We start from the raw sequence: 16,321 nt of genomic DNA on the forward strand, positions 1-16,321 counted from the left end.
TGCATTATTTCTCCTCTGGGTAACGACCCCCACCCCCTGCGTGGAGCACACAGTAGGCGCTCCGGAAATGCTCTCCGAAAGGAGGAGCGGGCCACTTCCTGCCCCCAAGCGCACTATCCCGATCCGGGTTCCCACCACTCCTCTTCGGAGGCCCTGTGGCATTCCTGAGGGTGGGGGTGGGCGCAGGAAGAAGGTGCCCTCCCGGCTCCGCCCCCTCCGGGCGCGGTGGGCGGGGCGAAGCCCCCAGCCGCCGCTGGCCCGCCCCGCGGGGGGTGGGCGTCGCTCGCAGCGCTTCTCACAAAGTTTGTTTTCTCCCTCCGGGCGGGTGGGGGAGGGCGAGGAGAGCGCGGAGGGGAGGAGAGGGGATCTGACGTCAGGCCGCGAGGTGCTTTCCAGCCGCGAGCTGTCAGGCCGAGTGTCAGGGCCGGCAGGTACGCGGCGCGCTCCCCCGGCGCCTCCTGCCCCCTGCCGGGACGCTCGGGACCGAGCCCTAGGCCGCGTGGACGGAAAAGCTGCTGGGAAAAGTCAGTGCGGGGCGCAGGAGGGGGGGCAGATGGGGGCGGGGGGCGCGCGGACAACTTGGAAAGTTTCTTTTTCTCGGCCGGGCGGGGGAGGGGGCGTCGTCCAAGCGCGTGCGATTGTGGATGGGTGACCTCGGGTGTGTTTGAGTCCCGACTGCGGTGTGCTGACTGGGACCGGCGTGGGGGGGGGCTGTGCCACCCCCCCGGAAAAAGTTCGTTTGCGGCCCTTTTGGGGGACCCAACTCCCTAGGAACCCACCCCGGTAGAGGGCCGCCCCTGCCCCGAGCCGGGGTGAGCGCGCGGGGGGCGGGTTTGTTTGGTTTCAAAAGTGCACGTTGCTAACCGCCGGTAGCCCCCCCACCCCCGCCGCGGCCGAGCCGGGGAGGGGCCCCCCGAGAGTGACAGCTGCGGGTGGGGGCAGCCGGAAGGTCTCGGAGCTGGGGGAGCCGGGGAGCCCGCGCGAGTTCCCTTTTCCTTTGGAACAAAGGAAAGTCTGTCTCGGAGGCATCTGTCACTCCCAGGCGGGCCGAGGAAGCGGGGCGCGTGGGGCCGGCGACCCGAAGAAAGTTTGTGCGCGCCGGGTCCCTCGGGCAGGCCGAGCCTGAGCCGAGCCTCCCGTGGGCGAAGCGCGCAGTCTCCGGGGCAGGGGGCGGCCAACATGGAGTCTGGGCGCAGGATTGGGGGGGGCGGTGCGGAGATGGGAGCCCAGCCCCCTCCCCTCCCCCTCCGGGCCGAGTTCGGAGCACAAAGCCGAGCGCGCAGGCTCGGCCAGCCCCGCGCCCCGAAGAGTCAGGAGCGCTGAGCGGCTGGGGAAGGGGGTGGGAACCAAACTTTTTCCTGCCCCGGGACAGACACGTGAGTTTTCTTTCTTCCAGAGCCCCCGCCCCACCCGGATTGCAGGCCTGCGGGGGAACAGAAGCGCCGAGTCTGACGCGGGGTGGGGGGCTGAGGGGTGCAGGCGCCCCGAGCGCAGGCCGATCCCCCGCCGCCCCGGGAGCCATGTGCTCCGACTCGGGTCTGGGCCGCGGGGGAGGCTGCGCGCTTTGTGTGAACTGCTGGGAATGCAGCGTGAGTGCTCGGCCCGGGGGAGTGTCGGGCCGAGCTGGGGAAGTTGTCAGAAAGTTGGCGCGGGAGTGGTTGCAGGTCAGCGTCGTGGCGTGTGTAGGAGGGTGCCCTGGGCGTTATGTCGAGAAGGTGCTACCACAGGCCAGTTAGGGTAAGAACTGACCCTTAGTATGATGTCGTCGGGAGTTGTCCCAGTGTGGGTGGGCGTATATCCAGGAACTGGTTGCGTGGTACCAGTTGTTCGTGCTAGACGCCGGGTTTGTAAACTGTGTCTGCTGAATTTGTCGGTGAAAGTCCTGGGGGTTCCAGGGGCTGAGTGATGGGTTGGTGCCAGTTATCTGAGTGCTCTTAGAGAGTTGCCTGGTGTGAGGCTGGGTGGGAGTGTGGGGTGTGTGTGTGGGAAGCCTCCTGGATTGGGATTTGTAAACTGTGTCTGCTGTATTTGTCGGTGAATATCATGGCTGGAGTGCAGGACGCTGCGGTAGAGAGGTCTGTGTAGACTGAGGGGGTCACCTCCACACGCCACCCACTGGAACCCTGCAGACTGGGACTTGACTGGCAGCCAGGGTGGAATCCGTACAGATAACCTTGAGTAAACTTCTCACAGCCTGCCAGGGCTGCATCCCTGCCTGAGCTCAGATCCCAACTGCCCTGGCCAGCTAAACCTCAGAAACCTGACCTCAGAAAGCAGCCTGCTGTTGCTGCTCTCTGAGGAGTGGCACCTCTAACCAATGCCTGTCTCACCTCCAGGTGCCCGGCTGGGAGGGTAGACCCTTCCCTCGAAAGCCTGGCCTAGCCAGCCCGGATATCTGGGCTCAGGCCCAAGTCGAGGAAACAAAACCTGGGAGATGCCAGAGTCTGTTGGCCCAGCCTGCTAGGGAGCTGTTAAAAGGCTGAGGAGGGAGGGGCCTTGAGATTCTGGCATCAGCTTGTCCTGGAACTTTTGGTTTTAAAATGTGTATCTCTTTTGCATGTGCGAACAAGAAGTTTGTCGGGGATAAGCAACTGAGTTGGATTGTCTAGGGAAACACCTTCCTTCAATTAACAGATGAAGAGGAGGCTCAAGCCCAGAGAGGGAGGGATGCTTGCCCAAGGTCACACAGCCAAGTTGGAGGAACTAGAGCCCAGCCTTGCTTATTTATCTGGATTTCTGAAGCACTGATTCTGGGACCAGGCCAGGGGCTAGATGACAAAGGAGAATGAGAGACAAGCAGTAGGGATAACTCAGCATCTCTGCAGGGTATACATAGTAGGTACACAGTAAATGTTACATGGATTGCTGTAGGACTGTGGAGACTGATAGGGTTTCCAGACTCCTCACTGGGTCCTGGGAGACCCTGGAAGCAAGATGGGATGGGGGTGGAGGACGGGGCAAGCCATCTGGGTCCAAACCCTGCTTCCATACCATATCCTGGAGGTGAGATTTTTTTTTATAACAGCTTTATTGAGATATAATTCACATACCATGCAACTTACTCTTTTAAAGCAAACCAGTGTTTTTTTTAGTATATTCACAATTATGCAACCATCACCACAGTCAAGTTTAGAACATTTTTATCACCTGGAAAAGAAACTTCATACCCTTTAGTTATCACTCTTCTATCCCCTCCAGCTCATTCTGGACATTTCATAAAAATGGAATCATATAGTATGTGTTTTTTGTGACTTGCTTCTTTCACTTAGCATAATAGTTGCAAGGTTCATCCACATTATAGCACAGATCGGAACTTCCTTTTCAGAGCTGAATAATATTCTACTCTATTATGGGTAGGCCACATTTTGTTTAACCATTCATCTGTTGGAGGACACTTGGGTTGCTTCCACCTTTGACTATTATGAATAATGTTACTATAAACATTTTTGTACAACATTTTGTGTGGACGTGGGTTTTCATTTCTCTTCGTAGCTTAGCTACCTTAGGAGTGAAATTACTGGGTCAAATGGTAACTCTGTTTAACAGCCAGAGTATCTTGGGTGACTTTCTGAATCTCTCTGGGCCTTGGTTTTTCTCATCTGTAAAATGATGATGATATTAGTGTCTCCCTTACGAGGGCATTTGTGAGGACTGAATGAGATAATAAAGGTGAAATGCTCAGTACAGAGCATGGAAAACAGGCCTCAGTGGTAGCTGTAATTACTTCTAGTCTGGTTCTGCTTATTAATGATCTGCCATTAATTTCAGTAGTTATCTACCAGCCTGATGAAATAGAGGCATTTTGGACCTTTCCTTCTACCTTGCCCAGGCTTTGGTATGGCCTGAGACTTTGACTTTCGATTACCCCGTTTCTGGTGTCCTAGGCTCTAGTAATGATGTGCTGGAAGACTAGGGAAAGGGTCAGAGGCACCACATGGTAATAATGTTCCCCTCCCCTTTGTCACCTGTTTTAGGCTTGCCTGAGGTCCAGCGTAGCCCCTAGACACCATGTCAGACAGTGACCTGGGTGAGGATGAAGGCCTCCTCTCCCTGGCAGGCAAGAGGAAGCGCAGAGGGAACCTGCCCAAGGAGTCGGTGAAGATCCTCCGGGACTGGCTGTACCTGCACCGCTACAACGCCTACCCCTCAGAGCAGGAGAAGCTGAGCCTTTCTGGACAGACCAACCTGTCGGTGCTGCAGGTAAGGAGCGGGTAGCAGGAGACCTGGATTCTGGTCCTGTCCCAGCCCTGTCATGGACTCAACTGTGTGGCCTTGGGCTGGTCACTTCCCCTCTCTGGGCCTCAGTTTCTTCGTAGGTCAGATGAGAATACCCACCCTCTCTGCCTCAAGGGAAGACAATTGCATGAAGTCATTGCAGCTAGATTTCAGATTTTGCAGAGTTATGAAGAGGCAAGGAATTGTTATTAATGTCTATGTGTCGTCATTAACACTGGAGGCTAGGAGAGGGTGAGAAGGCATTGAGTGTCTGGGATTTGGCCTTTAGCCCCAGATTGGTTGGCAATTTGGTTTCATGGGGCAGCTGGTGATCTGCAGAGTGGTTAAAAATGAGTTGGAGTCACGGTTAAGGAAAGGGCAGGAGTCAGAGGTTCTGGGGTCAAAACCCCATTCTGCCACGCAGGAGTTGTAAACCACATCTTGATTTCCCATCTGTAAAGTGGGATTAGACGATCTGACTGAACCATTGGGAGGAATAGATTCAGAACTGGATGTGAAAGTGCTCTGTGAACCACAAACATGAACACGCTCAGAAGATCACGTTATGCACTTTTGGTCAGAGTGAGAGGTATTACCCCCTTTGAATTGCCCCAGTTGCTGACCTACAGGTGTTTTTGTTCTGTTTTCCGGGTGCTGAGGTGAGACCCCCCGGACTGCCGCTGCCTTGCCTCCAGCTGGGCTCTCACCTACCTGGGAGACACAGACCAGGCCCCCAGCCTAGCAAAGGCCCACCCTCTGCCCCGCTGGCGCCCCGCCCCCCCACCCCCTGCTGCCTCCCATTCCACCTCTGTTCTTTCCTGGCCCACTCTTACCCTACTCTGAACCCCCCACCTCTTCCAGCTGCGTCCTTCTTCCACGAAGCCTCATGGTGAGTATTCGGCCCTCAGAATTCCTGTCACCTGACTTTATACTCGCTGGGCAGTCTGTCTGTGAGAAAGGCTCTAGAGCTACTGACCCTGACTCGGATCCCATCTTCTCCACAAGAGAAAGCTTGGACATTGGCCAAGTCACTGCCTCCTCTCTGAGCTTCGTGTTTCCTCACCTGAAAAGGGGGGCTGATTGTAGCACTTTCCTGACGTAAGGGTTGGGGGGCAGGACTGAGAAGAATTCAAGGCCCACTGTGAGGTGTTTGGCACAGCATGGGCACTTCTCTCCCTTTCATCCTCATCTCTCCTAGACCATAGGTCTCGACTTAGCAGTTCCTAGAACCTCACAAGTTTACCGACAAGCGCTGCACTATGCCCAGCTCTATGCGGGGCAGGGTTGGGATCCCAGAGAGGATCCAGGCACATTCCTACCCTAGGGCGTGTCTAGTCTGGGATGGGAAAGCAGGGGAAGACCTGGCCACTTATGTTTGCAAAAAGTGATCACCGCTGGGGCAGATGGCAGCAGAGACTCAGGGCAGGGCTTCTGAGAGGCCTGGAGCCTCAGAAGGCCTTCCAGAAGAGGTGGACTTGAACTCACAGGATGCAGAACAGCACAGGCCAAAGTCTTGGTGCCTAAGAGCCAGGATTACCCAGATAGCCTCTTTGTTAGTCTTACTGCCTGCAGCCTAGTTCGTTCTTCCTGTCTCTGGGGCCCCTGAACTCCCAGGCCTCCGGGCCTTCTCCCTTGGTTTCTTGACCTCTCTGAGCCTGGCTCACTCTGTTTAAGCATTTTCTCATGAAAGCATTCTGATTCCCCCAGCTGTGTATTCCAGTGTGCCTCTTACCTGTGCGACCAAACCACTTCCACACTGTATCGAAACTGCCTTTTATCAGGGACACTTTCTCAAGACTGAATAATGTACTGACTCCTCTTAAAGAAAATCTTTTTCACAGACTTGCCTCCCTCACGTGTACACTTGAATAATTTTTATCACGTCACTTAAGCATGTACAAACATAAAACTGGGTAAAAAAAACCTCTTGCTTTTGCTCTTATACACAACTGTGAAATAACCAAACAGTTTTCCAAAGTAAATAGACGTAAAACGAATGAGATTCCATCTAACTGCATTAATAACAAATGGTGGATGGTGTTTTGTTGACTGCACTGTGATGTGTAGTATGACAGAGGCACTGGCTCCAGAGTTGAGCAAACCTGTGTTGCCAGAGGCCACGGCACTCCTACTTGTGATCAGATTGGAAACACAAAACCAAAACATTCTTGTGGGGAACTAGTGGGCCCCTAGGTCGGCATATCCCCAGATCCCACTTACAGAAATGTAGGTCTGGGGCTACAGCTAATCCATTTCAGGATTAGCTGCTGGAGACTTCTGAGGAAGGGCCGGCGGGATCCTGGCATCCCCTGGTGGGAGGGGTTCCACTGGTGGCCACCCTGTTCTAGAGGCATGCTGAGAGTTAAGGAGCGGTGGGGGGACTTCCCTGGTGGTCCAGTGGTTAAGACTCCACATGGGTTTGATCCCTGGTCTGGTCAGGGAACTAAGATCCCACCTGCTGCACAGTGCGGCCAAAAAAAAAAAAAGAAGCACTGGGGACCATCTAGTACTCCTTGATGGAAACTGTACCATGAATCCCAAGCAGCACCAGCCATACATCCGTGCTTGAAGGTCTCACAGGCACCCCAGATTTCCTGACTGATAACAGGTAATTTGTCCAAGCTGGGTCCTTCCCTTTCGAAGGGACTCCCCTTGACAGCCCTTTCTCAGCTCCTTTGGTCTCACCAATTCCTATACATTTACCCCTTAAATATTTCCGGAATATAGCTTCTTTCCTACCCTAGTCCAACCTATCATCATCTGATCACGTGTCACTCCCCTACTTAAAACCCTTCAGTGGCTCCTGCCAACCTATTGACAACATCATCTTTTCCAATCTGTGTAGCGGGCCTCATCCCTGGCCCCCCATATTGCTGCCACACTGATAGATACCCCACACCACTTTGCTCCCACCCCTGACCAGGGAGACTCCTGACCCCTAGAGAGCTCCCCTAGGGAGCTCTGTGCTCCCACAGCACCGGGACTGGGTCAGCATTTGGACTTGACTGATTGCTTTTTAGAACACACTAAACTCCAGAGGCCTCGACTTATTTATCACTACATCCTCAGTGTTAGCTCAATGCCAGGTATATGGTAGGTGCTCAGTAAATAATTGTTGAAGTGACAAAATGCAGATAAAAGTGCTAGAGGGAAGTCCCTGGTGGTCCAGTGGTTAGGACTCTGAGCTTTCACCGCCGAGAGCCCTGGGTTCAATCCCCGGTCGTGGAACTGAGATCCTGCAAGTCGCGCATCGGGCCCCCCCGCAAAAAAAAAAAGTGTTGGAAATGTCAATAGGCAGGACCTCAGAAATAAAGGAAATGTAGTGGCTCCTCAATCTGGAAAAGCTGGTTTAAGTCAGTCCCTGGAGGCATCTCTTTTTCCTGTATCTAATTTTTTAAATTTCCATTGTTTATTAGGAACGTTTGCAGATAACCGCAAAAGTAAGAGAATATTATAACACACCCCTGGCACCAATCACCTGGCTCCAGCAAGCATCAACGTTTTGCCAAGTTTGTTTTCTCTCTCCCTGGGGACCTCCCTTTCGATTGTCTCCTTTATGTCTCCTTTAACTGGCCCAGCAGCAATTCATTAGCAAGTCAATGAGTTATTTAACTAACTGGTTAGCTGGTACTTGCCCGGGGCGAGGCAGTTGGGAGGGTAAAACCAAAAAGTCATTTGTGAAGGATTTTGACGGGTCCCGGTGACACCCTGTAAGCCCACTTTATTGCTGTGGTTTCTGTTCTAAGGGGCTGCCAGTTGGGCAGGGGAGGTAAGTGTGGCGGGGAGAGTTCGTGCCCGTTCCTTCTCTGTGTAATATTGATTGGGGCTGTGCTCTGTGCTGGGAACACAACAGTAGAACCGGCACTGTCCCCCCTGGGGGAGGGAAGACATTGAAAGGACTGAGAATTCAGTGTAATTAATTACCCGTGTGTGTCAGCTGAGCTGCCCTGGTAGGCAAGCCTTCTCCGGAAGCTGTATATGAATGGAATCCTGACAGACTTGAAGGATTGGGGAGGTGAGGGGCAGCAGTCCCTCTGGTACTGGTACTGGGCAAGAAAGGAGCCTGGTGCAGCAGCTGTAGTGGCCTGCTGTGTGGTGAGGGGGTGGCTTGGCCCTGCCCTCAGTGAACTTGTATCTCTCGAAGCTGCTCTCCTTACTCTGGCTCCAAAGATAGCTGCCTCCCGATTCTTCCTCCTGGTAACCACTGTCTCCCCACCTTAAGGCCTTTCATTTGTATATTTTTTGAGCTTTTGTGTAAGCTTTTTTGCTTAAGTAAAGGGTTTGGCCCGCAAGGACAAGTTAAACCAGTGGGTTAAACCATTGGTTCCTAAGCTTGGGTGGCAGAACTCTGGAGAGCTTGTTTAAAAACACATTCCTGATTCCACCCACCCCTCTCCCCTGCCCCCCATCTCTGAAGCGGATGAGACCAGAGCAGTTTTTTAAAATCACCCTCAAGGTTATTCTAATACAGCCAGCAGCCTTTAGGAGCACCTGGATACGGGTGGTCACAACACTGGGACCGTGATGTTTGGGAAAGGTCTCTCCATGCCCTCTCTCTCCCCTCTTTTGCTTCTGTCTTTCACAGTTGAAAAGACATTACAATTAAAGCACTTGTGTCGCCTTCAAAAGCCCTGCTCTGGTCCTCATGGCCTTTATCTGCTCCCTAGTGCCCCTCCCACTCCCATTTGCCACAGTGATTCCTCCTGTGTCCTTCATCTCAGCCACTGATTAAAAAAAAAAGAAAATACTGACAGGGCAGCAGCCTTTCAGATAGGGCCCTGTTTTATGGTAGAGACAGGCTTTCAGGCACCCAGCCTGTGTTTTGCTGTATCAATCACAGAATTCACCTTGGCATTCTCCTACCCCCTCCCCGAGGACCTTGAATTGGGGCAAGTCACATGCTTTTTTCCTGACTTAGGCGTGGGTCAGGCTGCTGGAAGGGGCTACAGAAAATCCGCAGAGCCCATTATCACAGCTGGCACTGGTGGTGCACTCGGGCCTTGTGCCCTTGCCCGGCTGCCCTCAGCTGTGCATTTCTATCGGATGAGAAGACAAAACAGTAAGTAGGCTGCCAAGTTTTCTGTGGACCAGGGTGAGCACGTGGGGGGGTGTTTTTCTGCTGTTCTCTTCTCAGAATTAGAAGCCAAAATGGGAGGTGCAGCTAGAGGCTAAGTGCCCACGCATCTGCTAGCAAACGCCACGCTCCCCTCCCCAAGACTGCTCTCAACAAAAGCACTAGTCCCTACTCCTCTTGACCCAGGTCGCGTTTCCCCTGCATCCTGGGCTGAGGTGGAGAGGCGTAGTGCTCTCCTGTAGCGCAGGTAGCCAAGGAGGCAGCTGCAGGATGGAGAGATGGAAGCATCTGAGCAAGGAGAAAAGGCCTCAGGCTGACTCTCCTCCGTCTGTTGTCTTCACCTGACAGCGGTAGCTGCCTGGAATCAGGCTGTATCTGGATCCCATCCTAGCCTTTGCCCTTGTGACCTTGAGCAAGTTGCTGAATCTCTCTGATCAGGGTCTCTGTTTCTTCAGTGGTTCACATAAAGTGGAGATCATCACAGAACCTCTCATAGGCTGTTGAAGATTAAATGAGTTAGTTAGATGGGAAATGTTCAGAACAGCGCCTGATACGTTTTGTGTTCAGCAAGAGTCTGCTTTTAGGATTATGGTGATGCCTTGCAGCTATCCATTTTGTTCCTCTGTTGGTAACACAGCAGACCAGAATGAGAACAGCAGCAGGAGACCTGAGTTTGAATCCCAGCTCTGTACTCGGAGGCTGTGTGACTTTGGGCAGGTTCTCTCATCTCTGAGTTCCAGGTCTCTCTGTAGTACTTTGGGGACACTGCTTACTACCGTCCAGGCTTTCATGCAGATTAAACATGCAAGTGAGATGGTTGGCGTGATACCTTGTGTCAAAGATCCTTAGTTCCTTCGTCCACTCAGCTGTTCAGTCTTCCTTCTCCCTTGGGGCTCCCCTGCAACTCCAGCCAGGATTGGAGTGAGCAGCTCAAACAGTGTCAGCTGATGCCTGCTGTGTGTGTGTGTGTGTCTGTCTGTGTGTGTGTCTGTGTCTGTGTGTGTACTGAGAGGACCAGAGAGGTAAGGGGTAAATGAGAACCCCAGAGGCAGGGTCCTTCCAGGCTGGAATGGAAAGGGAGAGAAGCCACAAGAAGGCTCTGGCTCTGCCCTGCCCATGAGCTTTCCCAGCCTGACAGGACCTGGAGCCTGGTGCTATCCTTGGGTCACCTGTGGAACAGGTAGAGCTGTAGGCTGCTGGGCAAGGAGCCATGCCAACTCCAGGCGCCTGCTCTTGTCATAGGTGGCCATCCCTTTGGCTGGGTAGTGGTACTCAAGGCCTTGCCCAGGTGTCAGCTAAGGAAGGTGATAGGGGTAGAAACTGGTATGGGAGCCCTGAAGAGAGTTGGGCCTTTGATCCAGTCACCCATTAGAGGAATGTTAGGCATTGCCGCAGCCCACACAGTTCCTGGCATCTCAGCACAGGAGAGGTGTGGGGGAGGGGTTCCTGTCATTTCTTCCCCTACAGCAGCTACTACATGCTCTGTAAGTTTCTGTTGATGAACTAAGAGGAGAGCAAAGGCAGGACCAGGAGAAGGACGTACAGTGTGAAAACTAGCTTAAGCCACTGTTTGGGCCCCTTTGGTGGTTAAGCATGGTGGTGGTTAAGCATGGTGTTCTGGCCTAGTGGGATCAGCCCTGCCTGCTTCTGTCTGTTCCTTAAACCAAACCCTTTCCTGCCTCAGGACCTTGGCATTTGCTGTTGCCTCTGTCTAGAATACTCTTCCCTCAGCTTTCTGTGTGGCTGGCTCTTTCTTATCTGTTAGGTCTCAGCCTTCCCAGACCCCTTATCTACGGAAGTCTCTCTCATCTTTATATACTATCTTTTCATTCCTGTCTCTTTCCTTCCTGGCACTTCTCGTTGCTATAGCAATGTTCGTTCATTGCCAGTCTCCACAACTAGATGGACCATAAGCTCCGCAAGGCGGAGTGCACATCTGTTTAATTCACAGAAGCATGCCCGGCACCGAGAACTGGCCTGGCACGTAGCAAGCATCGATAAATATTATTGGAGTGAGCACGAAGCCTTGAAAGGGAGAGCAACAGGAAGGTGAGAAGTTCTAACTTGACCACTGTAGTGAGTAAAATAAGCTGGGCTCTGGGCTCCTGTGATAGTCTGAGAGAAAGATTCAGAGAGTAGGGGTTCTCGTTCCTCCAGATCCAAAGGGCCAGGCTTGGGGATCCCTGGCTGGAGGTAGAATCCTGCCTGACTTCTCCAGGCTCAGCTTTATATATGTTCATCAGTAAAATGGGAGCTGATCAAACTCACAGGGCTGATAAAACTGTTAGAAGAAAATTGCGTAGCTGTACAGTGCTTCGTAAACGTCAGCTATTGGTAAAGCTTCTCAACGAAGGCTCCCAGAAAGACGCCTAGATATGTGGGGGCATACCGTGCCACACCCAGGCCTCATCACCAACACACTCCCACAGTTTGTCTCTTCTCTCCAGCTACTTTTCTGTTAGCAGGAAAGTGATTAGGCAACTTTTCCCCTGTGGCAGCTCCTCCAGTGGAGGGCAGGAGGGAGAGAGATGGAAAAAATGATAAAGTCTTGTATTTGCCTGTTGAAGGAAAAACGGGTTTTGTGTTTAGGAGCCTTACACCAGCCACGCAGCTAAGAACCTGTTCTCTAGTCTAATCCATAACTTTTTAAATAATGCCCAGGTGAGCTTGTTAAAGGATTGGTCTCGTCACATCTCCAGGCTGTTAGGAGTAAATGAAAGGAAGGAGGGTGTAAGTGGCTGATCTTTTCGCTTGATGAGTAATGATGCCATGATTAGGTGCCTTCTCTGGGGTGTGCAGAAACTGTTCACACTCTTCCTGAACAGTTATCTACCCTCATGGTGCCATTCATTCAAGTATGGAAAGAAACTGCCAGGCCCTACAGCAGCTGTAGGTGAGGAGAGATGTGTTCTGAAACCATTTCCTCTGCCTCAGCCCGATCTCTGATATCTTAGATCAGCCAAGACTTGGAATAGTAGGCATTCTCCAGGTAGAGAAGAGGGTGTTCCAGAAAGAAGGAATGTGATGTGCAAGAGGCATGGAGTTTTGTTTTGTTTTTTAAAGCACAGGGCCTCCATGAGGGCTGGTGAGCAATTTCACATGAAGAAGAATATAGGGGCTTCCCTGGTGGCGCAGTGGTTGAGAATCCGCCTGCCAGCGCAGGGCGACATGGGTTCAAGCCCTGGTCCGGGAAGATCCCACATGCTGCGGAGCAACTAAGCCTGTGCAACACAACTACTGAGCCTGCACTTTAGAGCACACAAGCTACAAGTACTGAAGCCCACGCGCCTAGAGCCCATGTTCCGCAACGAGAAGCCACTGCGATGAGAAGCCCACACGCAGCAACGAAGACCCAATGCAGCCAAAAATAAATAAATTTAAAAAAAGAAAAAGAAGAAGAATACAAGGGCTGGAAAGATAGGCCATGAACAGGGGAGGCTTTTAACACCCAGGCCCAAGAGTCTGGAGTTGTTCCTATAGGCAGTAGGAGACAAATGGCAGTTTTCTAGAACAGGAATAACAGTAATACATTTTAGAAAGTGAGTGACAACCAGTGACGAGGCTGGATTGGAGAGCTGTGGATCTGGAGGCTATTATAAAGGGTCCAGACAAATATAGGATGGGTGCTAGATATGCCTTGGTTTTGCAGCAGACCACTTAACAGTAAGAAATGTCATGCCTCAGGCATAGGCCCAAGAGGATTGATCTAAACAATCAGCTGGACAGGAATGGGGTCACGGTTAATGGTAGCTTTCTCAGCAGCATATAGGAAAAAAGGATTTAAGGATGTTGGTTGAATGCACATTCAACCACTGACCTTGGTTTTGCTTGGAAACAATAACTTTTCTTCTACCTGAGAGTCCCTTTAGTGTCTTTGTGGCTCTTTCCCTGGCATACAGCAAGACTCTATTCTAGAATCTTAGGAGTTAATGGCCCTTGGCCCCATCCCCTCTCCTTTCACACACCCATATCCAACTGGGCACCAGGTCCTGTCATTTCCAGTTTCCCAGACAGATCAAACGTTTGTCATCTTCTCATCATCTCCCTTAACCTAATGTGAAGTACTTGCACTCTGCTTCCACTGTTCTCCACATAGCATTTTTAGCATTCTTTGCCTAAAACCCTCCTGCGGCTCCCCATCTTCCTTGGAATAAAGAACCAGATCCCCACCATGAGAGGTAACCTCTAGTTACCACTCTGAGCTCCATCCAGACAGGACATCCTTCTCTGAGCTTGTCATAGGCACTTTTCAGGTGTTGATCCTTCTCAATCGAATGCTCTTCTCCCCTCTGGCCTCCCACCTGATAAGTAGGTTTACTGCTTATCCTTCAGATCTCAGTTCGCAAGCCGTTTCCTCAGAGAATACTACCCCGAGTCCACGAAGACTGGATTGGGTCTTCCCATTACTGTGTCCAACAGCACCGACGTACCTTCCCTTCATTGGCTGGATCACAGTTGCAGTTTATTTTCAGTTATATCATTTCTTCTTTAACTCTCTCTGCCCAACATAAATCTGAGGGCTGCGATTGTGCCTGAATTGTTTGCTGCTGTGTTTCTGGGGCCAGGAACGCAGGTGCTTTGCAGCCGGTTTTGAGAGAGTAAACTGATCAGAGTCTCTCAAACTCATTCTCATTCCAGATTTGTAACTGGTTCATCAACGCCCGGCGGCGGCTTCTCCCAGACATGCTTCGGAAGGACGGCAAAGACCCCAACCAGTACACCATTTCCCGCCGCGGGGGCAAGGCCTCCGATGTGGCCCTCCCCCGAGGCGGCAGCCCCTCAGTGCTGGCTGTGTCTGTGCCAGCCCCCACCAGTGTGCTCTCCTTGTCCGTGTGCTCCATGCCGCTCCACTCAGGCCAGGGAGACAAGCCGGCAGCCACCTTCCCACAAGGCGAGCTGGAGCCCCCCAAGCCCCTGGTGACCCCTGGTAGCACACTCACCCTGCTGACCAGGGCTGAAGCTGGAAGCCCCACGGGTGGACTCTTCAACACACCACCGCCCACACCCCCAGAGCAGGACAAGGAGGACTTCAGCAGCTTCCAGCTGCTGGTGGAGGTGGCGCTCCAGAGGGCTGCTGAGATGGAGCTCCAGAAGCAGCAGGACCCGTCACCCCCATTGCTGCGCACTCCCATTTCTTTCGTCTCTGAAAACCCCAAGTAGGCATCTGCCAACAGGTGTGCTCGAGGCTCGAGCCAGCTGTCCTGGGTTTCCGTTTTGGTCCCCCTTCCTACAGAGGGTTTTCTTTGGATCACTGCCAAACATCGGGATCATCTCCTCTGTCCAGAGGTCTTCAGCAGGAAGACGCCAGCTGGTGTCACTGCACTGGGATGGGACCTCTCCTCTGCTGACTCTGCCGTTTCTCCAGGCCTCCTCAGTGATGAGACCAAGAGATTGGAGACAGGCATGGTGCTGCTGCTGCAGAGAATCCCTGGGACCCCTTTGTTCCCACCTGCTTTCCTGAGCTGGGCGCAGGAACCCTGCCAAGTTCACTCACACCTGTGCTGGGTCCCAGTTGCCCCTGACAGGGCCTCTTTTTGTTAAGTGTGGACATTCCAGGTTCATAAGTGTGAACAGAAGAAAAGAGGAGCCCAGCAGATGTAACAGAACCGACTCCGGTTGAATGTTTAGGTTTTTGCTAAACTTTGTGTTTATTTTTCCCTCTTTGCTGTGGTTTGCATTAACAGGCGTAGTTAGCCCAGGTGTGGGGAATGAGAGTGCATTGCTTGATGGAGTCTGATAAACTGAGAATGATCCACCACTGCAATTGGTGATTGTTTTGCAAGGAAGAAGTATTTTCATTTGGGGGACCAGCTAAATCTCTGCAAAGTTCCAAATGGTTGTTTAATTGTTGGTTTGGTTTACAAAAAAAAAAAAAGTTAGAAAAAACTTTTATGGGCTTTGGCTTTTCTGCATCATGCACAGAAGGGAGAAGGGGATAAAGCCACAGCCAGAGAGAGGGTCCAACAAATCTGACCAAACCTTCTAGGTGCAGAGCAGAGAAGGATGATAGAGGTGTTTTTCTGGTTGGTTGGTTGGTGTCTTTACTGTATTGTGGGGGAGGGGAGGGGGAGGTAAGCTAGGCTGAGCAGTGGGGTGGTGTTTTTTTCTCTTTCATGTTTTCCCCTTCTTTATCTTTGAAAGCTTCACCCCGCGGCCTGAGTTCTGAATTCCTTCTAGGAATTTGGCTTAGTGGGGCCAGAATGTCAAAAGCTCCCTGTTGCTCCTACTTGGAGAGAAGTGAGCCATCTAGTGGTCAGGAAGGCCTTTTAGCTGATCCAGACGGGCAGCTTTTCCCATGATGGTGGCCGGAAACTGTTCCTGGAGGAAACATGGAATAGTGCCCCCAGCTGCCTGTGGAACTGCCCCGGGAGGAGGCTGGGGCTGGGAATCGGTCACGAAGCCTGTTCGCTGTGAGTGTCTTTCTGTTGCACCTCTCTTTAAATTGGAGTTGCAGAAGCCCCTGCCCTGAACTTCACAGTGAAACGGATCGCAGTTAGTCTTATTCTCCTCCCGCAACCCCCACCCCCGCCCTGGGCCCCAATTTTTTTTTTTTTTTTTTTTTTGCTGTTTCATTGCTGATAGCATTCAACAGCAATATACCCCATCTTTCTAGTATATCCTAAGAAACACTAATCATAGGTTTTTAGGTGAAATATTTTTGTTCTGAATAACATTGTTACTGGGCCAAAAGACAGGTCAGGATCCTCAGCCTGTAGTTTCCTGAGGTTGCCATGCTGGGCACAGAGGGAGAGTTCCTGGGTATTGGCTGACTTGGGTGGGCTTGGCTGGGAGAAAGGCAGCAACATGTGTTCTGTCCTTTCTGGGATGATCCCTGAAGACTTCAGGGAGGCTCCCCAACTTCTGAGTGCTTGGCCCACCCATTGCTGTGGGAGTGGGGATTGGTTATTTAAGAGAGGGGGCTTTGCTCTCTGTTAGTGGGCAGGTTTTCTAGGCTCTCTCTTCTGCCTCCTCCCCTCTCTGTGCCCTCTCCTGGCATGCCCCGGGGGGGATCAGGGACCCTCACCCTCCTGA

The 16,321-nt window shown here is 52.2% G+C and overlaps 1 protein-coding gene across 4 annotated transcripts; it reads left to right on the plus strand.

Annotated features, from left to right (window-relative positions):
• Positions 1-256: 256 nt before the first annotated feature.
• Positions 257-15,820, plus strand: TGIF2 (TGFB induced factor homeobox 2). Of its 4 annotated transcripts, none has more exons than XM_060284077.1 (3): positions 257-302; positions 3,975-4,200; positions 13,928-15,820. In XM_060284077.1, the coding sequence occupies exons 2-3, from the start codon at positions 4,009-4,011 to the stop codon at positions 14,447-14,449; spliced, it is 714 nt and encodes a 237-aa protein (XP_060140060.1). In that variant the 5' UTR covers positions 257-302; positions 3,975-4,008; the 3' UTR covers positions 14,450-15,820. The 4 variants fall into 4 exon arrangements, with proteins under 4 accessions (XP_060140060.1, XP_030686535.1, XP_030686536.1 ...); XM_030830675.2 differs by lacking the exon at positions 257-302 and adding an exon at positions 388-524; XM_030830676.2 differs by lacking the exon at positions 257-302 and adding an exon at positions 1,113-1,376.
• Positions 15,821-16,321: the final 501 nt, after the last annotated feature.

The sequence above is a fragment of the Globicephala melas genome, chromosome 15 (assembly GCF_963455315.2).
Source record: "Globicephala melas chromosome 15, mGloMel1.2, whole genome shotgun sequence".
NCBI classification, from domain to species: Eukaryota; Metazoa; Chordata; class Mammalia; order Artiodactyla; family Delphinidae; genus Globicephala; species Globicephala melas.